Genomic DNA, 24,371 nt, shown 5'->3' on the forward strand with positions numbered 1-24,371 from the left:
TCTATGCACGAATTGAAGTGAGCCTGTAACTCAAGTGAATGCGTACTTTCTGTGCTTTAGTGTGGTATTACGAGCGTCTCCAGGACTGTCATTCTGTCTCGCGAATGTGGTCCATGTTGCTATAGCGAGATGTAATGCTAATGCATAGCCCTTCCCCAAGAAGCATACCGAAAGGTGAACCCATGGGGAAGGGTAGATGGCCCAAGGAGGGGGTTTACTGGGTAAAAATCCTATGTCAACACCCGTGCGACAACGGGAGTCTTACGAAGATTCCCCCTCCTTGTAAAAAAAAAACACACACACACATCATTTACTTCTGTTTCGATTCAATTGTCAGGTAGGGGGAAGGGGATGGAATAAAACAATGATAATGACACATTTTGAAAATCATCTTTTGTGAAAATTTATGGCTTTCAGAATGAACCAAAATTATTTTCTTTTGTCCACTTTTTGCCATTTTTTCATTATGGAGTTGTGATTTTTCTAAAAATCATCATACTGTCGGAGGGTTAATATTTTTATTAGTTTTGGACAGTTTCCTTGTAGCTTTTTTTAAGAATCCACGCTAAATATTACAGCCCGGGAAGAGAAGGAGGAGAAGGAAGAAAAATGTGTGAGATAACTTTTCAGCTCTTCAATTTTGTGTACCAACTCAATTGTAGTCCAAAGCAAGTATGCGTTGGTCATCTGGACAGTTTTAAAAATATCTTTTAAAACCCCTCGCTTTGCCTTTTCAAAACAATTAAAACATCTTATGCTTTTGGAACTCCCGTGAACTCGCATTATGTTGCATGTTTCCGTACGTAACAGAACATGTGAGAAATAATCATGTTATTCAATATTCTGTTCCGTTGATCTATCTCGTCGTTCGGATGTTGATGTAAGTATCAACAATATTACATCGCAGATTGGTAATATTTTGATATTCTGTAGCATTTGCTGCATAATCGATGCCGCATTGCATACGATGTTGGTTCGGTACTACAGAAGCTGCTTTACTCTAAACAAGAATTTGTGTGTATTATGCTCGTAACATACTCTTTATTTACGTTACTTTTTTAAGTGTACCTCTACCATCATCAAGTTCCCGTTGCAAGCTGGAAAACTGTCTCGAAATGTTTATCAAGGAGGAGATTATGGATGGTATAGATCAACCTACGTGTTCGAATTGCGATACACGTCGAAAATGCACTAAAAGATTGACGATCGAACGTTTTCCACGGTATTTAGTAATACGTATCCTTTTGAAATAATATTTGATATATTCTACTACGTGATTTGAAATTCAAGACCTTATCAGACGGAGGAGAATACTGTCATTTCTCCATTGACATTTATCTGTCAAACTAAGACTTTGGTACAAAAATACCTATCTTAAGTGTAATAAGGCAGGATAATGTATGTGTCACCTTTCACATTTATTATTTATGTTATTGATTTTCTTAGCTTTATCTTAAACAATCATTTGTATTTTGTAGTGTAGTTTGTCTTTTTTTTTTTGTTTTATCAATCATCAGTAGTAAATTCAACTAGCTCTATCGACAGTGACAGATAACGGGACGGGAGCAAATCGGAAATGAATTTGTCAAACCCTGTTCAAAGGATAGATTTCACAATGGAATGACAATATTTTTCTTCGTCCAATAAGGCTTTCTATAATATGTTTTAATATTTTCCTTAATTTTGTATACAATTAAGATCTTAAAAGATTTTCGGAAGCACGTTGGAGCAAATTGACCAATATTGTTGAGTTTCCTACCAAAAATCGAGCTCTTAATCTGCAACCTTATGCCTCAGAAGACATTTCGGGACCAATATACTATTCACTGTATGGAATTTCGAATCATATGGGTAAGTGGAAAATATGTTTTTACAGTTTTGTCCATATTATTTACTATTTCTTAAATAACATCAGGATCTACTGCTGGTGGGCATTACGTAGCTGTTTGCAAACACCCACAAACTCAACAATGGAATGAGTTCAATGATAACTAGTAAGTATTGAAAGAATTTTATAACATTCATTTATCTATTCACAAATTTGCCAAAATCTTTTGTATTTTGGCCTATGTGGGCTCGGGCAGCATTGTTTTTCTCCGTTTTGCCTTGTTTTTTTGGATATCGTTGTCCATGTGCATAGAACGTAACCATTTTTCATATGGAATGCTATGTCTAATTTTGGGGCCCTTTCACGATTCATGTCAGTTTTTTGTATGGCAGTTGGAGCCTGAAATCATGTAAACACTCCATACAAAACCACACCAAAATATAGCCTGCAATTTTCAGTCTAGATTATTCCAGCCTCAAAGCTAGAATTAGATTCCCCGCTGCGCAAAGCTATCGACAATTTTTCAACCTCTCGCTCAATGTAGCTAGAGAGCAAGAACCAATAAAAATAAAGCGTGGTGAAAGGATGGGGAAGAGGAGAAGGAAGGGAGAAAGAGAACGTGGGTGTGAACTATTTTTCGGCCACTATCATTTTTGCGCCAACACGGTCGCGTATGGGAGATTATTTGTCAGAAAGAGAAAAACACATACAGCGCGCTCTCTTGAACGATCGTAAACGCTTCAATCGATCAAGTGCTTCGATCGGTTCTTCGGACGTTTCTGCTTGCTTTCTCGATCGGTTTCGGCAGGAAAGCGAGCTAGAAACCGAGCTGAAAAACTGCTCGCCCAAGGACGCAAAAACCGACGGCGGCCTGTGTTATCTAAGCTCTTCACAAAGCTCTCCACGAAGCTCTCGTCTGCAGTCTTGTCGAGAGCCTAGCCACAGGCGCCCGAACCATTCGTCACGCACACATCTAAGGCCGCGGGGCCATGGGGCTTTCTCAAGCTGAGAAATCATTCTCAAACACTCATTTAAGTTTCTCAAGCACTTAAAACTTGTTCTCAGACGCGAGCCCGTGGCCGTCGTCGGTTTTTATCACTTTGAGAAACTGATATTGCCACTCATGCTTTATTTGGAGCTTTAAATAGAAAATATATTTTTGATCGCATTTTTTATTTTTTTTTTTCAATTATAAACATTGTAAACATTTTCCAAAGTGAATACCGAAAAACAAATAGCATAATTGCTTATATTTCAGTTAGCCGATCGCTGCATCGTCATCTTTCTCAAAGATTCTCAAAGATTCTCAAAACCGATTTTGTTCCGATTCGACAAACGCTGAGAACGAGGATTTCTCAAAAGCGCTCATGAGTGCTTGAGAAAATGAGCGTTGTGAATCCCCATGGCCCCGCGGCCTAAACGTTCTGGTTTCTTCAGCCACTCGCGCATACCAATGTGTTTGCTCCACCCCCTTTTTTCGGATTGCTAATAGAAATGATGAGACTGTTGACATTTGCTTTAAGCACACTTTCGCATGCTGTTTGTTGAATAATATCCCTCTCCCCTCCCACATGTGTTTTGACATGCTCCCGCTGTGTAGACGGCAGAACGCTTTCCCCATTCCAAATTTACCGTTCCTCCTCCTCTCGTTCTTCCTTCCTCCTACCGCGCTCGGGGTACCATCGGTGCTGCGCGTGTTTAGCTGGCTTCAGTTTAGTGATGACTTCATGAACAGGAGCTAGGCGTGTTGAACCGGCTTCTGTTAAGTAATGACGTCCTCACCGGGGGCTGAATGAAGCAATAATGAATGTAAGTAGTATGTATTACTATGGAGAGTTTAGCGCAGAGGATTAGATCAAAACTTACCGTAATATTTTAAAACTGGAAAACGTTTTCTTTCCGTCGCTCACTTTGAAGATTGTTGACGAGGCTAGCAGGTAGTCGTTGATAAATAGCGCACACACCTGTGACTTTTTAGACACCAAGGGTTAGTTGAATGTACCTGCACAAGCACACAGCAAGAAACTTACCTCAACAATTTGCTAGGATAAATCATTCCATAACTGAGGAAGAAGGAACACGGCACAAAACGTAAATGAGCAAAGTACGTCGCACAAGAAATCGCACCTCACTCCAACACATCCTTCCACAGTGAAAGTTCTGGACAGACTGAGGATGCCTAACACCCGGATGAGCGCGATAGCAGAAAAATCATGGTGGATCGAGAGAGATGGGTAGACTCGGTCCAGCGATATCCGCTGGTAAATGCATGTGTGTGTGACGAACGAAAGACTTCAAACCCCGCTTCCCCCGTATTTCATCCATAATTTTTCGTCACACGCACACACCTCTGTACGAGCGGCGGTTTGCCGTCCAAAATCTAGAGAGAGAAGACAGGGCCTCTCGCTTTAACACACAGCAAAATCTCTCAACAACTTCGGCTCTGCTACTTGGGCGATTTTGTTGTGCGGGACTGTGTTAGTGTCAAAACCAAAACACGCTCTCGCATCCTTGTAGTTCACACCGTTTCTCCGCTTAAGTCTAGGTTTTTACACACACCATGATAAAATATCCCGCTCGTTGTTTGTAGGGGTAAATGACGAACAACACGGTCCAAGGTGAGCCACTCCTACCTAAGAAACAGCAGCAATACGGCGCGACGTATGGGGTCCCATTTTCACGTAGTATTGGTGACCGGCAAAGTAGTAATGCATCAGCTGCACGGGCAGACCAAGCGTCTGGAGCTTTGCAAGCAACAAAGCGTGTGGAACAGTGGCGGATTTAACGGTGCGCGGACTGAGCCCCGTCAATGTAGAGGCCCCATGTATGGAAATTCCAGCATATAGAACAATGTGTACAGTAGTCTCAGCAAGAGCCTCTGCGCTAGTTAGGCTCGCCCCCCCCCCCCGCTCGACACCAACCGGGGGGCCTCCACTCCTTTTTACGTTTAGGGCCCCCAACACCCTAAATCCGCCACTGGTATGGAACGCTGTCGAAGGCAGCCTTGATGTTCATGTAGATTCTGTGTTAGAGGCTGACAAAATCAATCAGATTGGTGGTTAATCGCTTAAGGACAATCCCGTGTTATTATTATTATATATTTAATCTTCAACGGGCCGTACGGCCTAATTCAGATGTAACAGTTCATTAAAAAAAATACATAGCAAAAACAAGTCGAAGCAGTCCGAGACAGTGTTGAAGACAGCCGACATGCGGAACATAGGGTCAGATCGACCAGCGCTAGAACGGGGTTGAGCGTGACGTAGAGTTTTTCTACACCTAAGTGTTCGGGATGGTGCATAGATGTCGACTCGATGCAACAAAGGCGATGAGTCGATAGAGCCATTTAGCAATCCAGCGATGAAAGAACACTGTGCATTGCGTTTTCTAACCGAAAGAGGTTCAAGGCCTAGAAGACGGCACCGCGCAGCATACGGAGGAAGATTATTGCGATCCTGCCAGGGAAGTAGGCGTAGGGCATATCGCGTGAGTTTACGTTGAATCGCCTCAAGTGGAGCAATTGAAGAAGCAGTAGTTGGGCTCCAGACTACGCACGAATATTCCAGAACCGAACGGTACAGTTGTACACAGCTTTGATGCACATGGGGTTGCGGAATTCATTAGTTGTCCGGATAACCACGCCAAGTAATTGATTTCCTCTGGCTACAACGTCATCAATATGCTGTTTAAAGTTCAAAGTAGCGTCAAGCAGAACGCCCAGGTCTTTGGCATTATTTTGTCGATTAACTGAAGTGCCGTCCATGAAGTAGGTACCAGTGACTGGGCTCCTGCATCGACTAAAAGATACACAGTAGCATTTCTCGATGCAGATAGTCAGTCCATTACGCTTGCACCACGAACAGAAGATTTCGATGCAGTCTTGCAGGAATGTACAATCACCTGTGTTGTGAATAGGCGCAAAATTTTTTGCATCGTCGGCAAACAGACTAACACTGTCGGGAGGTAAAGCGAGGGTAACATCGTTGATGAACAATATGAAAAGAAGCGGGCCAATATTGCTTCCTTGTGGCACACCCGAGCTGCAGACTATTTCTTTGGACATGTCTTTATCAATTTTCACGATGTATGTGCGATTAATTAGGTAAGACTTAAGCCACTGTACGAGCGAGCAGGGAAATCCTAGCTTATCGAGTTTAGCGAGAAGAATTGCGTGCGGAAGAGAGTCGAATGCTGCTTTCAGATCTGTGTAAATTACATCGACTTGAGCTCCGGCATCAATTTGGCTAGTGCAATAGGTTACAAATTCAACCAGGTTCGTGGTAGTCGACTTTTTTGGCACGAATCCATGTTGATATGGGCTTAGGTAGCTGCGGCATGCATATAGCAGATTTTTGTATATCACTAGTTCGAACATCTTGGCAATGGCACACACAGATGTAATACCCCGGTAGTTGATGGCATCTGTCCTGTCGCCCTTTTTGTAAATAGGAACCATCCAAGATTTCCTCCATGCTTTGGGAAAGTAGCCATTGGCTAGCGATACATTGAACATTTTTGCAAGGATAGGTGCTACTGTCGTTTGACAGCGTTTCAGCACGGTAGAAGGAATTCCGTCGGGACCAAGAGCGAAGGAAGGCTTTAGTTGCATTAGGGCTGATAAAACGATCTCACGATCACGATCTCACGAAACGATCAATGGTATCGGTATCATTCATGGCCGGTGAAAAGCAATCTGCGAAGCGATCCGCGAAGAGATTGCACATTTCATTAGTGTTGACACTTGTTGCTCCTTTGTACGTAATAGATTTCGGTGTATACGTGGATTTTGTTTTGCTCTTGTAGAAGCGCCAAAACGAGTCAGGCCACCTGCAGAGGTTACGTTGAATATTACTCAAATATGTGCCATATCGAAACCTGTTATAGCTGCAGTATAAAGAGTGCGTGTCAAAGTAGATCGAGCGAGATCTTTGGCATCGGCGCGTTTGGTAGTGACGATAAGCAGCTCTTTTTACACGTTTGAGTCGTTTGAGTGTGCGGTCCGCCCAGGGGGAGGGGGGAGGGGGGGTTAGGTTTAGGACGCTGAACTGGGACGCATACAAAAAAGGCTTGCAGCATAAAGGACCAGCATGAACATACTGCTTCGTCAAGTGAAACAAAGTTGGAACAATGAAAGCTATTGTTAAACATTGATATCATGTCGTTCAGTTTCATATAGTCAGCTTTAGCAAAGTTATAACGATAAAATGCGTCGGGTCGGCGAGTTCATACGTATATTGAAGTCAAACGCCGGATGGTATGAGTCAAGAGCTACAAGCGGAACAACACTTGGAAAGACAGACGAACACAATTTAGCTGCAGCATTGTTAGCGTAGAGCAGGTCAAGCATGCGTCCGTGCGAATTATTGATGTGATTAAGTTGCACTAATCCGTTAAATTTAAATCCATCCACAAAGGTGTTGTTGGCCAGTGAGCGCGCAGTTGGTTCATAGTGCGTGATTGATGAGTATGCTGGCGAGGACGAAGGATCAGCTGTGGACCAGCTTATGCTGGGCTGATTGAAATCGCCAATAACAAACAGCAGATCCGAAGGCTTCAGTGTGAGAGTGAAGCCGCTGATACAATCATGTAGAGAGCGAAGAGTCGATATCTCGGAGCTAAGCTGCGGTGGAATGTATACTACCATGACGTACAGATGTGCGTTATTGCAGGCGACGCGCACACAAATATACTTTAGAGAACGATCACGGGAAGGTAATTCTATCGACTCGTATGCGTTAGAAACGGCTAGCAAAACAGCACCACCGCGAGAGAGCGATCACAGCGGTAAACACAGATGTTGTTGTTGAAGAGAAGAGCAGATGGAATGTTGTCAACAAGCCAAGTTTCCGTGAGGGCGATGAGATCGAAGTCAGCCTCCGAAACAGCTAGGTGAAATTCTTTTGTTTTAGTACGCAAACCTCTAACGTTTTGATAATAGCAGCTTAAATACTCAGCGGTAGCGTTGTCATTGTGGCGGTTGGATAAAGCGGGTATACGGTAAGTCAATTGAGCTGCGTTGTCAGAGCATGAGGCTTGGCGTGTTTGTTGCGTGCAATGAGCGGAACTTCGTCTAGTTGAGAAAAAAGCGATCGATTGCAGACTGGTGCAGGTGCGGAGATGAAGCGCGGTGGTTTTGGGGCGGTCCGGAAACAAGTGTTGAGTTCGGTGCTTCCAAGGTATCATTCACCGGGGGGTTATACTGTTGTGATGATGTTGTTTCAAGACCAGGTGGAGTAGACGTGCGTGCGGCTAAACGGTGAGTCGATGTCGGTGTGCGTGTGGTGTAGCGGTGATCAGTACTAGTTGCTGGTGTGTGTGTTGTAAAGCGGTTTCGGGTGGCTATAGGAGATGAGGTTTGGTGGTCGTGTTGACGGGATGGAAGAAACTCATGTACACCGATACCGATGGGCCAGGTGGATGGTGTGAGTGCTGCATTTCGAAGGATAGCCGGGAATCTCACTTTGAATGAAAGCCAATTCATGCTGTCCACACTAACCCCTCTTCTCAGCAGGCAATACGCTATAACGTCATCGGTGGCTAAGCGACGCTTTACAGAAGCGACCACTTGTTCCACAGTGACGGCCGTTGATAAGCGGGATTGGCGGATCCAGATCCTATCTGTGAATGGCTCACGAGGTGCAGCTTGAAGCGGTGATGATAACGGATCGGTTCCCACCAGTTCATGCAGTTGTGTAGGTGCCGGCTGGACGGCAATCGTGGTATTGGTGTATGCGTTTGGCGATGACGTGGGACAAAGGATGTTACCGCGATTGTTTACAATTCTGTTTACACCAGGAGATGCCGAATCCTCGATTACGCGCCTCCGCTTTCTACCAGTAGCCGGTCGAGGATCATGATTACGAATATGAGGCGTGGATGCAGTTTGAAGGAGGTTAAAACCACTGCGAACTTCAGCGACGATAGGCTCAACGAGCTTGCCGATAGCTGCTACAGCTGAGGTCAGGGCGGCTTGGAAACCGAACTGGGCGCCTATTTCTTTTACCGAACGGCAGCGCGGATTTTTAAGAATTTTAGTGCAGCCAATGCAGCTCTAGTGCAGGTCGACATTGGACAATACTACGTCAATCAGCTCGGGGGGCAATTTGCAACAGCCGCGGTGGAACGTAGCGTCACAATATGCACAACTGATGATGCAGCCGGTGGCCTCTAGTGGTTCAGCACACGAAAAGCAAATAGCCGCCATCACGAAATCACGCGTAATCACAGCACAACTCTGCTAAGCCGAGCAGGAAAAACAGCAGGAAACCACAGTTGCGGTGCAACTAGACAATTCGCCAAGACGAAACGATGATGTGAAACAGTTTAGTAGTCCGTAGAATAGGCAACAATGCGATGCGACGCAGAAAACACAAGGAAATTACTAAAAAATCACGGAGCGCGACGGGAGTGCGGCCGAACAAATTAAACGTCAAACGTCAAAAACGTCGTTATGCAAGATTGATATAGTTCGAAGCTGCAGCGAGAAGCGGCACAAAGCAATGTTATGCCACGGTAGTTACGGGCCATAGATTTTCCCCCCTTTTTATGAACAAGAATTCCAACCTTACCGAATCATGAAAGATCAAAGCCAGGATAGATGCAATAATGCAATAGGAATCCCGTCCACTCCATGGGTAAACAATGGCTTCAGTTGGTTAATCGCCTTCAATACCGAAGACTAGTCGTTTATGGACAAATTGAAGGTCATCCACCGGTACGTCTGCCATTGCATCAGCTATCTGTCTCTCATCGTGAGGCAAAAAAGACACAAACTGTGGACGGAGTATTTCCGCTATGCTCGTTGTTGCTGACGAAGGTGGGAAAGCCAGACGATTTTTGCCTAGTGTCTACAAACTTCGAAAGCACACGTGAATTTCAGCGTGATCACAGAGCTATGCGGCGCTAATACGGTCGGTAGTATCCGATTGTAACGCCGATGAAGCAAGTGCGCAGGAACGTAGCTACTTTTAGAGGTGGGACATCTTCGAACCCGATAGTTGTAAATGCTTTTCTACGCAGGAAGGGTCTTGTTTCAGGTGCTTAAATGGCTAATCGTTAAATGATAGATATGAACCGTGCAAAATCGTCAATGGCGAGGTTAAGGCAGGTGAAGTGTTCCAGCTTGAAGCCAGCAGCGAAAGATGAAATCAGCGGCATGCAGGGTATTCCAAGGCACTTCAATGTTGGAACTGAAAATATCTACAACGGTAATCGATTCCTGAAGGCTGCACGGATGACTTAATAACTGGAAAGCCGGTTCAAAACAAAAAGGTTTATTTTCAAAATCGTCACATTTTACACGCCATTTCAATCTGTCATTTTGGCGGGCTGTCGGTTCTATGGATTAGAAGGAAAGGCAATACGCCGAAATGTTCAATGATTGATTTTTTTTAATTGTCCTAACTAATACAATATGCAAACTAGTGATGCGCGTTGCGTTTCGAACCTGCCAGGTGTTACTCCCTCCGAACCTGTTGCTCTCTCCGTTGTTTGCGACCCGACCTGAATTGGCTGCTATCATAGATCCGATCTAAAACGGGTGCTCTCAGCGTTCTTTGATCTGTGCTGGACCGGTTGCTCTCAGTGCTCTTTGCGATTCGGCATAGAACGCTTAACATTTTACTCTCTTTGATTTGATGAGCCGGTTTGCTGTAAACAAATCATCCAGGTTCAATATCAACCTGTTTCTCTCAGCGTTCTTTTCGATCCGGTCTGGAACGCTCGGTGCTCTATTCTCTTTCATATGATGAGCCGGTTTGCTTAGAACAGGTTTAGATTTCCTGTTGCTCTCATCGTTCTTTTCGATCCGGTGTAGAAAGGCGTACTCTTCTCTTTTGCTGGTTTCTAGTATGGATACACATACACATTCTGTATATGTGATTGATAACATCGCAAGCCATACTATCTCAATCACAGATATAACTATACAACCAGTGTCATGAAGCCAGAAAAGGATAGATATTTTTGATGAGATGAGAAGTTGATCGCCAAAACTTAAAGAGACAATCTAGTAATAAACGCAATGAATGAATTGCCTCTCTTCTACCATATATATCTTATTGGTATTGGTGCGTTATTTGGTGTGGATTGTGGCAATCAATAAATTGCTATGTGTTTGGTGTTTAGCTGCTTCGTTGCGCTCGTATCTCGTATCTGAACGCACTTGAATTTGTACATGGAGTCTTCTTTGAGCAACTGAATATTTGAGGTACACTACAAATTTAGCCTTCCACAATAATTTTTTGAACACCGTTTATTGACCCGTGGAATAGCGCTATTCTAATGGACAATTAAAGTGCACTGCCGGACAATTGGACACTCCGGTTGTACACCGAACAGGAAAATGTAAACCCTACGCATACAGCTTGAAACTATATATTTGTTATAGACCGATGTTATGAGATGATATTTGCTTCTATTAAAAACTATTAATTAAATCAGTGTCTTGTACTTTAATCCATACTGATATTAACATTCCGTTGAAACTTGTCGGCTTTTTGACTTGACATTACTGATGTACTTCTTTATTTATAAGTATAAAAAGGGAAAAATCTGAATTTTATTTAAAAATAAAACTACAAAATGCCTTGAATTTTTAATAAAAAAAATCATTGTGCTGCGGGCTACTTAACTAAAGGGGTTTTCTTAAAGTAGTAGATTAGTTTTACTCAATCAAGAAACTATTATTTTGTTTTGTTTGAATTGAAACTGTGTGATTATTGCTCATATAAGATATTACACAATATTGAATGGAATCTTTAAAGTTATTCATGTATAAAGTGATCAATTTAAAAATGCGTAATCATGGCAGCTTATCTTGAACCTGCGTTCTGCGTTCTGTTTTTTCTCCAGATTGGCTGGTTCGTTCCGTTCCTCAATTTTCGGAACTATTCCCATCACTAATGGAAACCATCAATTGGACAATAATATCAATAATTTTAATATTTTGAATAGATTTAAAAATTTTGTTCACACGCTAAAATACAATTGTTTTACATTGAAAAAGCAAACCATTATGATTTGGTTGCCATGCTGTAACCAATTATTTCATTATTTTTGTTAGAAACCATGCCTTCCTATTTCCCTGTCTTAAAACCAAATCTGACTTGACATGTAAAATTGCATCTGCCTGTCTGAATTTTATAAACGGATTTTTTCTGATTCGATGACGAGAAAAACTTCGCAGTCTTGGTTTTGTAGGCGATTTGTGATATATCTTGTTTTCTACCTATATATAAATATCATCCTCAAGTATTTAAAACTTTATCAAATAACAAAACTTGTAGTAACGAAAACGTAACAATCATAAAACTTGCGACTGATCGCACCGTGGACATTCTTGTAAGTCTTACACGAAAAGGGTTCGGTACCATCGCTCCCGTTCGCTGTACTGGCAACCCGCTGTGCAAAGCGACGGAAGGCGTTATGGCGTTCTGAGAATTTTATCATGCCTTCTTTTTCTCTCCAACGGCAAATTTGTCAAGCAGCTCGTCGAGCTACCCGTCCCTGGCTCCGCCTCATACCCCTCGCCTGAGCGCGCTGTCGAAGGTTTGGATGTGTTGGTGCGTCAGACGGCCAATCGCTGCCCGCTGCGCAAATTCGAGCAGTTTTCTGCGTAGTTTTTTGCGTCGTTTTGCGTCAAAAAATACACAAAAATACGCTAGACTTCAGCCAAAACTACGATAGCCAACGTATTTCTTGCACTTTTTAGGTGCGGAACGAGCGCCATCTGTTGAAGAAATGGATGAACTATTTCAGACCGTAGAGAAAAAAAAACGGTCAAAAAAATCAAAAATTTTGGCGCCCATTCCTTCCTCCTTTTCCTCTTACTCCCTCCTCTCCCCTCCCTTCCATGCCTTATACTTGCGCTTCAGCCCGTGCCTTTCGCCGTCAGCTGATTGTGTGTATGCGTTGGTATACATGTACATTGGAGTTGTGTATTGTATTTAGTGGGTATAGAATTTATTTATTGTGTGTGACCTTGACGATGCGGGAGAAGCTGGTGCATTTTGGGATTTTCAGTATTATCGGTGTATGGATGGTTTATTTTATTTCGTGCCGCTGCTGATGAGACCATTCGATGCCCCTGCCAATTGAGGGTGAAGAAGCCTATTTAAAACAAGCGTACGAGAACGTCTAACACTAATCTAATTTTTTTTTTAAATTTTAACATGTTTCATGCTTCAACGACCTTCTAAGCATCATCTAGCACGATCTATACTGGCAATAAAATATATTTTTTATGTGCCAAAATCTGTCTCGAGTTTTCGGGTCGCGACACACACACAACGCGGGGAAAGTGACCGTCCACTCTATCATGCCGCGATCCCCCTCCCCTCCCGGTGCTTTGGATGAGGATGCGCTACAAGTTAAGCCAGCAATTCTACCGAAAAGGGGTAGCGGAAATCGATCGTGCGTGTACGCGCGTTCGGGGGTGCGTTCTCGCGTACGCGCGTGCATGCGTGCGTGCACGTGTATGTGTGCGTGCGGGAACCCCAAAACTGTTTGATTCTGATGCGTGCATTGTCACCGGCTACACACTCTACACACTCCTTGCATTCTTAGAAAACGCACTGCACGCCGCCCGATCGATTACCGCTACCTACGAGACAATACAACCATTTAATTGGCACCACCAACTTTGCGACCGGTTCTGCTGTTGGGGATATTAAAAAGACAAACGATCGAAGCAAACGTGCGTGTGATATGTAGCACATTTCTTTCCAATTCAGCTAGCGGCCGCAGTGGAAACAACATTTTGAATTGAAACCATACAAAAGAGGATTCTGGATTTGTTTATTATGGTGCGCGTATGGTGCTGCACCTTTCCGTCCAGAATCTGGTGGCTTGTTGGTTTGGAGTAGTTATTATGACGCCGATTGACCTGCAATGCCTTGGAGTGGGTTCGGATCGGTAGGTTCATGTTTTGGTCTTGTTCATTCCGTTCATTTGTCGCGCCACAGCGGTAGCCCGGCAGCAACAAAGTCAAAACAAAAACTTTCCTCGACTGTGGACTGCTATGGAAAGTTGTTCTTATTATTATTATTATTATTGGCGTAATAGCCAACGCGGTCATGCCGGCCTTTTCAGGACTTGAGAACCACGTAGCCGGATAGTCACCCCTTGCTACGGCGGACGGTTCATACGCGGTTAGAACCCTCGACAGGCATGCAGATGTGCGGAATGATGGCGGTGCCGCGGGCCCGCTCCTTTCCAGCGGGCAACTTGCATACTGCCACACTGTCTCTTGCCCGATGCATACGCTGCAGGTAGCGGCGGACCTAACAGTAGGTGGACTAGGCGGTCGCCGATGATCTCTAGGCTGTAGTATGCCGTATGTGTACAAGTGGACAGAGTATTAACGATAAGGGCCCCGGAAAGATGGTTGGAGAACCATTTGCACCTCCCCTCCCCCCATGGCGACAACAATTTTAGGGCCTGTGACCAATGATCGTAGGGGTTCCATGGCCAACCTCCCTCCCCCCCATCCGCCGGCAATTTAAGTATAATGTTCAATCTATCTCCCAACCACTGTGTGCCAGTACCCCTCCTCCCGGTCATCAGTTACCATTTACAGGGGCCTCAATTCGTCATTCCGCCTTTCATGAACACCTTCCTTTCTTTGACCTATGGATCATAACATTCCGGAAGAACATACATTCGGCGACAGTTTTGCATACACACGCACACTCACAACCATGCGCAGGATGCTTAGCATATCTATGTAATCCACAACAGGCGAAAGCAAAATCTTAGTGCTAAGCTTACTCCTTAACACGTTCAGCACGATTGCAGGCCCCAGGGACTGCCAGTGAACTTTCCAGTATACCAGTTCCACAATCAGCTTGCGTTCTAGATGCCGGCGGAACGGTAAGCTCATGAAAATCAGCGCCGGACTGAACGTGTTAATGCGAATTAGGGTTCAGCGCGTTGCACAGCAAACCCTCCTGCGTAAACTAGCGATTCCTTAGTCATTTTTATATTGCAGTGTTTGAACTCATTGCGCTTTTTTGGTTTGATTTGTGAAAATGCAACTTCATCGCTGCAATGTTTGTTAACGGTTTTTTTAAGCGCCACAACAGCTCGCGAGCATTGACCACACGCGAGAAAGAGATAGCGCTATGGTGGGAAAAAGCACGGACGACGGACGGTCGGCAGCGCGCTCAGGCGAGGGGTATGAGGCGGAGCCAGGGACGGGAAGCTCGACGAGCTGCTCGACAAATTTGCCGTTGGAAAGGAAAGGAAGGCATAATAAAATTCTCCGAACGCCATGATTTCTTCCGTCGCTTTGCGCAGCGGGTGTTTTGGATCGATTGAAGCGTTTACGATCGTTCGAGAGAGCGCGTTGTTCTTGTTCCCCATTTTTTCATCTCGTCTTATGATTATTGGTTCTTGATCTCTAGCTAAATTGAGCGAGAGGCTAGGAAGCTTTCGGTTCTTGCTAACTACATTGAGCGGGAGGTTGAGAAGTTTTCGATCGCTTTGCGCAGCGGACTGTCTGGACACTGTCGTCCTGCTGGACATTGACCAGTAGCAGTGCAATTGCCACGGCAAGTCCATGGGGCTGCACGGCTACCCACAACATCGAACTACGTTTTCTAAGGTCAGGTGTGCAATCAGTACAATTGGCTCAATGGATTGTCGAATGAAAGATAAATTTCTGTATTGCCAAAATTTGAGAATCTCCTAAAACCCAGAAAATTTCAAATTTTCTATGGTAATGTAAATTCATTTGTATGTTTTTCGGGGGTGTACCACTTAAATTTTTGATTTCCATTAAGATCAACGAACAGTTTAACAAAATGATTTGCAATAGCCTTCTAAGCATTAATATGTTCTACCCAATACATTGGTAGGGCGTTTGAATCCGTTTTTTTGTGTGAGCTTGTGTGAAAGCCCACCATGCCAAACGCTGTCGAATGCTTTTTCAACATCCAACAGTGCTACAGCTGTGGATTTTGAATCTGCTTTGTTTTGTTCGATGCAACCCTTGACTCGTAAAAGCTGATGAACTGTTTAGTGTTCCTGTCGAAAACCAAATTGTTCCGGTCGAATGAGATTAAGCTCAGATACCCAGGTCTGTAGGCGGTCAAGAATTATCCTCTCAAAAAGCTTACCCAACGAGGGGAGCAAGCTGATTGGACGATAACTTGTCGGAAGCGTGGGGTCTTTTCCGGGTTTGAGTATAGGCACAACCTTGGCACACTTCCATGTGCTAGGGAAGTAACCTAGTTCGAAACAAATGTGTACCTTTGTGATCAGGCACAGTGCCTTCACCTGTAAATGTTTGATAAGGATGTTAAATATCTTGTCAAATCCGGGAGCCTTCATATTTTTCATGCGACCGATAGCAATCCGTACGTCAGTGATGGTCACTTTCTCTTGTAGAGGTACAGTAAATACTGAATCTTCTAATCGTATTAAGGTGGTAGCCACTTTAGCCTCGTTTTGACTCGCCCTATTAATACCAACCGAGTGAGTATTGGCAAACTGGCTGGCTAAAGCATTACTTTTTTCGCTAGGAGTAACTTGGATTTGCCCAAGAGAGGTCAAAGGGAGGACAGGCTTTGGCCTCTGTTTGAGTATCCCTGCCACTTTCCAGAAAGCTGGAGCTCTGGTATCCATTCTTTGGATGGAACGACCAAAATTTTCATTTCGTATTATTTCAACCCGAGCGGATATTTGTTTAGCTATAGTCGACGGATATTTGTTTAGCTATAGTCGACGCAAGTCGCTTGGCAGTGATATCACCTGTGTGTTGAAAAATTCGCCAGAGTTGATTTCTTTCTTTTATCAGTGCTAAAGTATGGGAATCCATGTCCGAAAACTCACCCCTGATCATTGATTCTTTGACACAAGCCGCTTCCGCGGTCCTGACAGCTATTTCAAGATTAGCGATCGCTATGTTTACTTCTGGCACGGAGAGAATTTCTGTCGATTGAATTTGATTGTCTACCAGGCGACCGAAGCGCTGCCAGTTTACATTTTGGTAGTCTTTACGACGTCGGATGGAGCCCGCGGAGACGGAACAGTCTACCTCTGTCACAACAGGAAAGTGATCGGAAGTAAGCTCATCCAGGGTTTCTGGTTTACTGATTTTGACATTAGTCAAAAATAAATCCAGCGTGCTAAATGTGCTCTCCATTGAGATGTAGGTTGGAGAATCCGGAAATCGACTGTGAACTGTCCTGTCTCTGAATGGCAAAAGAGTAATTCACCGTTTTTATTACGTCGGAGGTTGTTCCATGCTTGATGGCGTGCACTAAGATCCCCACCAACGATGAGCCTTTGGTGAGAACGGGTGATGATGTTGAGATCATTTTTGAACGCGGCGGCTTTGACAGTATGCTACGATGATTTTTAGTAACCCGATTGATAGTTGCACTTCTATACCCAGAGCTTCAATGACCGTGGTGTTCAGGTGCGATATTTGTTTGAAATTTATACCACTACGAACGATGATAGCAACCCCTCCACCTCTGGTAGTAGTGCCTTGGCGGTCCAGCGGTAGGAAGTGGTATCCTTTTAAGGAGAAATTAATGTCTGGTCTAAGGTGTGTTTCACTAACAAGTGCAACGTCCACTTTTTGTCAAAGAAGGAATTCCATCAGGGGTATTTTCTTAGCAGCGATTGATCGCGCAATCCACGTAACAATGCGGAGTTTAGCATCCATAACGAATGGCTAATTCCGCAATAACGGCGAATTTTTCATAACGATTTTGGCAAAGACGGAAGCGTTGTGTCATAATTCGTAGTATCTCAACCCATTCCTCTATACTGAAGTCACCTTCATCGTCTCCTGGTAACGTATCAGCTGGAGCAGTAAAGTTGTGCGATGATGTTGCACGCATAGCAGAGCCATTCATTGGTTGTGTACGCATGATGGTTGCACGTGTGGTGGAATTAAAATTTTCTACATGCATTGGGTTACATAAATTGTTAAGTATAAAATGTTGTGATATGTGATCGAAATGAAGTGACACCGAGAAAAGCTAGCATGCGACTACACAGTTTTATTGAAATCCAAGTATATATACAATGTTCATGAAACCGCGTTTACTCATAGTTGTTGTGTTTTCGTATGGATAGTTCGATACTTGAATTAACCTTAACGTAAAACCGGTTTCACGTTGTGTTGGATTTATAACATATATCCGCCAGCAGATATGCAATCTGCAGGACTACTAATCAATGCAAAGATTAACATCATGGTAGATTATCACTGTTACTTCGATAAGGAGCCATGATGTAGCAACGCATCGCGAACGCACACATCCACTAATGTATCGTCGCTCAATGTCACAAATACATCCAGAACGACTAAAACAGCTTCCGCCGCCGTACATTTACTAACTCAACGGAGCTCACTGCTGATATCCAAGCTGCGAACGATACCAACACTGTGGAAGATTCTGACAACTGTAACCACTACAATCATCGTACTAAGCCGACAGTGATGTTAGTGCTGGAAACTACCGAACAAATACACAAGCATCTTCTGACCCTGTTTTGAACCAAAACTCCACTAACACGGGCATAGCCGAGAAAGTATGGTTATACTTTACGAACATCAAATCGCATGTCTCCGCTGATGATATGCGTGTGTGGCTTAAAGCTGTGCTACCAACGGACGATATTAATGTTTACCGTCTCACAAAAAAGGGTGTGAACCTGGACTCGATGTCCTTCATATCGTTCAAAGTGAGTGTTCCTAAATCTCTTAAGGAGCTTGCGCTGCAGTCTACTATTTGGCCAGTTTCTCTTACTGTTCGGGAGTTTGTTGCTCGTGGTCTACCAAAGCAACGTGTACATGAAAGAGCTCGATTTGACCCTTCTGAGCTTATTTCGCATCGTACAAATAGTGACAATTGCTCTTCAGCTGTGCCAAAAACTACCGCTAATCCGGATCATTTTTTGGAACATCGATCGCCACCCCCACAGCGCGGGATTCTATCACCATCCCAGATGACCGAGATCCTAGAGGCTATTCAACTGGAGTTTCCTCCCACACTGCCTCAGTTATCACCGGGGGTGGGGCTTCATTCACAATCCAATCTCAGCAACAAGAACCGCTCACCACAGATCAGCCCGTTTGCCAAACGGATAGCTCACAATTAATAGACCCATTCGTGATATATTACCAAAATGTTCGAGGCCTTCGCACCAAATATAATGAATTGCGCCTTTCTGCGAATGAATCAGGGTTTGAAATGCTTGCCCTTACTGAAACCTGGTTAAATGAATCGATTCCATCCAACATGGTCCTTGATAGTGATGCCTACAACATATACCGCTGCGATCGAAGCAGGTTAAACAATGAACGTTCGCGTGGGGGTGGTGTGCTACTTGCATGTTCCTGTCGATATCCGTCTGTGGCACTTAACATGAATCAACCCACGCTTGAAGCTTTATGTATACGTGTTTCTTTTCCTAAGTTTCGGCTTTTTGTGGGGATTGTTTATGTGCCACCGTATTTGAGCAGCGACCGCAACTACTTTGAATCCCTTTCTGCTTTCATCAGCGATGCATACATGCAAATGAAACCGAATGATCATCTTATCCTTCTTGGCGACTTTAATCAACTGGCGTTAGAGTGGTCGCCTGCAGCCGCAGTAACGTCAGATTCATCTTTACTAATGAGATATTATGTGTCACATATCTCTTCGAATTCATCCAGTTCCTGCTTTTTGGATGTGTTAAATTAGCATGAACTGTATCAACTGAACGGGGTGCATAACCATTAAAATCATTATCTGGACCTGGTGCTCTCCAACTCTGCTGCTGCTGCTTGTTGTTCTGTGTATCCTGCTTCGTCACTGCTCCTGCCCCAGGATGCCCATCATCCTGCTCTATAAATTGCGTTACCGTCTTCTTTATTCAGAGCTAGTAGGGTTAGGAATGTATTGCCTTTTGCTCCTAATTCATTGAGTGTTCGTTATAATTTTTGTTTCACTGACTATCGTCGTTTATTCTAATTCTACTATATCTCGTTCTGACTGGTCTTTTTTTATCAATGTACATCGGTCGACGAGGCTGTCCAATCGTTTAATGCTTTGTTAACCTCTGCACTCCTTTCATGTACACCTATTTTTCGATCCCCTCCTAATCCTCCCTGGTACAATCGTACTCTTCGCAACCTGAAAAAGGATCGTATGAACTATCTTAGCAGGTATCGTCTGAACCGATCTGCATACAACTTTCGTTTATTTAAGTACGCTACCTCTGCGCATCGATTGTACAACAGGGCTCGTTTTGAGGCCTATTCGAGTAGACTGCAATCGCGTTTCCGTTCTGATCCAGCATCCTTCTGGCAATTTGTTAGGGTACGAAGAGGGTGCAATACGTTACCTAATGAAATGGTACTTGATTCTCGAACTGCCTCTACGCCTGTTGAGATCTGTGAGCTATTCTCTGCACATTTTTCCCAAATGTTTGAGCCACCGGTTAGTGACCCTAACCTTATTGAGGGTGGGCTACTCTACACGCCAGAGAACTTAATTAATCTCTCCGATATTTCGGTTAGCTCTGAAACAGTTGTACAGGTGTTACTTGGGTTGAAACGTTCTTTTACTCCTGGTCCAGATGGCATTCCTGCCTCTGTTTTAATAAACTGTAAGGACGTGCTTGCTCCACACCTTGCTAAAATTTTCAACCTTTCACTTTCACTTGGGGTTTTTCCTGCTCTTTGGAAATCCTGTTGGCTTTTTCCGGTACACAAAAAGGGATGCCGTAGCATTGTTTCTAATTATCGTGGGATAACCCAAACATGCGCCACAGCCAAAACTTTTGAGCTATGTATCCTTCCAACCATACTTCATAGTTGTAGTTCAGCTATTAGCCCTAAACAGCATGGATTTATGCCTGGTAGGTCTACTTCAACTAATCTCATGTCTTTTGTTTCCAATATTTTTAGATCTTTTGAGGCCGGTACCCAACTTGATGCAATATACACCGACTTTCATGCTGCTTTTGATAGTTTACCTCACTCTTTATTATTAGCTAAATTGTCTAAACTTGGTTTTGGTGATGGCATTATTAGCTGGCTGTCCTCATATTTAAGTAATCGATCATGCAGGGTTAAAACCGGGTCGTACTTATCTGAGGAGTTTTTTTGTACGTCAGGTGTTCCTCAGGGTTGTGTGCTAAGTCCACTTCTGTTTTCTTTGTTCATCAATGATGTTTGTTAAGTTTTGCCTCCTGATGGTCATCCCCTTTATGCGGATGATATCAAAATCTTTTTACCTGTGTCTTCTTCTTCTGATTGTCTGAGACTTCAGCATTACCTTAAAGCTTTTGTTCATTGGTGTTCATCCAATTTACTTCGCCTGTGTCCCGAAAAATGTTCTGTTATTTCTTTCTCTCACTCTCTTTCTCCTATTTTATTTAACTATACTCTATCTAACTCGTCCCTCTCTCGTGTTATGTCCATCCGTGACCTTGGTATTATACTTGACTGTCGTCTTAACTTTAAACTGCAGCTTGATGAGGTGCTACTAAAAGCTAATCGAACCCTTGGGTTTATCTTACGTTTTACCTCTATTTCTAGAGATCAAAGCATCCTAAGAATCCTTTATTGTGCTTTGGTAAGGCCTATTCTTGAATATGCTAGTATTATCTGGAATCCTCCCACTATTGATGGCTGTTCGAGAATTGAAAGCATTCAGCGCCTCTTTACCAGGATTGCTTTTCGTCGTTTGTTCGGTGCTACCTCACTACCTCCCTATGAAACGCGATTGCAGTTATTCAATCTTCACTCTTTAAGCTTCCGCCGCCAAGTGTTTCAGGCTTGTTTTATTGGTGGCTTATTACTTTCTGCTACTGATGCTTCTGATTTACTCTCGTCCATCTCGCTGTATGTTCCCTCTCGTTCTCTTCGTCCACGTGATCCTCTGTCAATTGAAACACGTCATACTCTTTATACTTTCAATTACCCTTTTCTGTCCTGTTTCAGGTTGTTTAACCACTTTTACTATCTCTTTGATTTCGACTCCTCTCTTAACTCTTTCCGTAACCGTATATTTTCTTCTAATTCCCTTTAATTATTCTCCTTAGTTTTCTATTACTCTCTTTTTTTTGTTAAGTTTATGATAGTCTCTACGCTCTACCCTTGTTTTTTTTTCTTTTCTTTCTTGCTAGGTCAAGACTAGGTTAGTTAGGCTTAGTTTTTCATGAATTATTTTGTTTATTTGTTAGTATTTAATTAGTTTGAATTGTATTATATTTAGCCTTGTTGGCGGATATTGTATTAAATAAATGAAATGAAATGAAATGAAATGAAATGAAATGAAATGAAATGAAATGAAATGAAATGAAATGAAATGAAATGAAATGAAATGAAATGAAATGAAATGAAATGAAATGATGTAAATGTAACGGTGTAACCTAATGTAACAATCGCTAGAAGCGCATGCCTGTGTCTAGGCCATAGGATGCGCAGAAATAAATCCAACTGAGATTCGAGAGAAAAGCAAATTGTTCAGAGTCGAAATTATTTTCACATCCTCAATTCGACAGCCCTAGAATCCTTCGGTAGTCCTTGGCGGGTAGCTACAGCTGGACACTCGTGGGCGCTCTCTGGCGCAGTTGGTCAATTTGTTCACTCCCCCCTTGGCTCCTTTTCACCCTCTCACCTTGACTCGATCAGTTCGGCATAGTCCAACGATCAGTCGCTTCCTCTCCTTTTCGCACCCTCGACCTGATCAGTTCGGTAATGTCCATCGCACAGTCGCTTCCTCCCCCTCCCTCGACCTGGTTAGTTCGGCACGTCCAACAACCAGTCAGGTTCTATTCCTTCCCTTTCCTGTGGCAATTCCGGTCGAATTATTTCACCGGTTTGTTCCTCCTTCCCCTTCCTCCATCCCTGGCCAAGTCGCGGTGGCAATTGCACCTTCTGCTGCCCCCTCCCCCACAACGGTGAATGCCTAGTTATGCATAAACCGCGTTTCTTGGACTGACTGTATTATAAACAAAAAATGCAGCCTTAAAAGCAGCAACTATCTGTTTATGCCTTAAAATCTCGATAAAATTACACATTATATTTAAAAAAAAAAGGTAGTTAGCTCCAATTGAGCGACTGACGTATCGCATGCGTTCAATTCATCATACTGAACCAACTGCGTCACCCGCGTTCACTGACAAGAATCAAATAGCCCAAGCCTAATTCTAACGAAAATATGCAATATTTACACGGGTAAAAAACCCAGTAAAACCTATAAAAACAAGTAAAAATTTATTTTCCCGAGGGTACAACACTGGATACGATGATATTTTTCTGGTGCATTCATAGGACATTTTTATTCTTCGGTACTTGACGTCTAATGGATCTCCATCGAAAATGGGTCCTTTTATGGTGTTTCGCGTTTATTTCTTTATTTCCTGTAAGTAGACACCAATTTTCTGGTTGACTGAGGGAAAGCAACAAGTGGTTTAATAGCTTAATATCAGGAAATTCACGATTGAACAATACTGGTGTCAAATGAAAGTGTGAAATGACATTAATTCTACCTTTTTTTTGCAATCATGCCATTGCTCTTCGAAAATCTGTGTCTAACTGTGAATATCATTAAACGGAAATGCAAATTAACAACACTGCACACAATATTCTAGGTATCTTTTAAAGGAGCCGTGGGCAACATTTGGCTCGCGGGCCATTAGTTTCCCGTCTATGCTAGAAACGGACAGTCCATGTGAGGCGTGATCCCTTTACGGGCATGTTGTCAAGTCGAGCGAGTTGTGTAGAGTTTTTTCGCTGTATTGTATTATTTTTAAAGAAAAATCATTTACGAGTTTCTGATCATAAATTAATAGGACAAGTCATAATAATTTATATTTTCTTTCTCTACTATTCTTTTCAGTGTCACTGAGGCGTTCGAGCGTAATTTAGTCACCTCAAATGCATATGTTTTATTTTACGAACGAGCATAGGAAATTTCTTGTTTTTTCGTTAAATCTTAATGGTGGTTTCTTTTAATGTTAACACAATAGTCAAAGTCCTTATAATTATTCAAGTGATTAACTATGAATTTAAGAAAGAACTCTTGAAACAAAGACCATAACAGCCCTCAAATTAACGACATTAACCTTATGTATAGAAGCGGATTAAAAGGTTAGAGGACTGAACGGCTGTAGCCCAAGTACCTCCCACCCCCTCCTTCCCTCTCCACCCTCCAGGAAGAAAGGCCCGTGAACAGAAGAGCTGGGAATAGCAAGTCATCTCTTCTTACTGCTTAGGTCTCTCGACACCCTAAACCCGCCTCTGCTCATGCTCATTTTTGACAACCTTACAAAGAACCCATGTTCATGCAATAATCAAATAAAAATTAAAGAAAACCTTGCACATAAAAGGGCTTCTCTTCGTTACCCATATCTTTAACAAAAGAAATTAATCAGAAAATTATATTACCAAACTTCAAAAAATGAAAAACTAAACTTATTTAATTGTGAAATATCACAAATTAAATCATCATTGTACGTTTTCCTTTTTATATCATAGTGTTTTATTAATCTAATCATAATTTAAATAAATATTCCATTATTTTTATAT

At 43.0% G+C, this 24,371-nt stretch overlaps 1 protein-coding gene and 1 long non-coding RNA gene across 7 annotated transcripts in view; one reads left to right on the forward strand and one right to left on the reverse strand.

Annotated features, from left to right (window-relative positions):
* The window catches only part of LOC120906149 (ubiquitin carboxyl-terminal hydrolase Usp2), a 177,352-nt gene extending 153,181 nt beyond the window's left edge, over window positions 1–24,171 (forward strand). For 5 of the 6 annotated variants that reach the window (XM_040317633.1, XM_040317635.1, XM_040317632.1 and 2 more), the window contains 4 exons: window positions 1,064–1,236; window positions 1,699–1,851; window positions 1,916–1,994; window positions 23,683–24,171. In XM_040317633.1, coding sequence (XP_040173567.1) covers window positions 1,064–1,236; window positions 1,699–1,851; window positions 1,916–1,994; window positions 23,683–23,752 — 475 coding nt within the window. In that variant the 3' untranslated portion in view covers window positions 23,753–24,171. Of the gene's footprint in view, window positions 1–1,063; window positions 1,237–1,698; window positions 1,852–1,915; window positions 1,996–23,682 lie in introns of those variants that run through there. The other variant, XM_040317637.1, reaches the window with a different exon arrangement.
* On the reverse strand, window positions 3,428–4,110 carry LOC120906158. The gene is made up of 3 exons (XR_005740044.1): window positions 3,859–4,110; window positions 3,695–3,792; window positions 3,428–3,616 (listed from the first exon to the last, which is right to left on the reverse strand). It is a non-coding gene; the product is annotated as an uncharacterized LOC120906158 (long non-coding RNA).
* Window positions 24,172–24,371: the final 200 nt, after the last annotated feature.

Source organism: Anopheles arabiensis, chromosome X (assembly GCF_016920715.1).
Source record: "Anopheles arabiensis isolate DONGOLA chromosome X, AaraD3, whole genome shotgun sequence".
NCBI lineage: Eukaryota > Metazoa > Arthropoda > Insecta > Diptera > Culicidae > Anopheles > Anopheles arabiensis.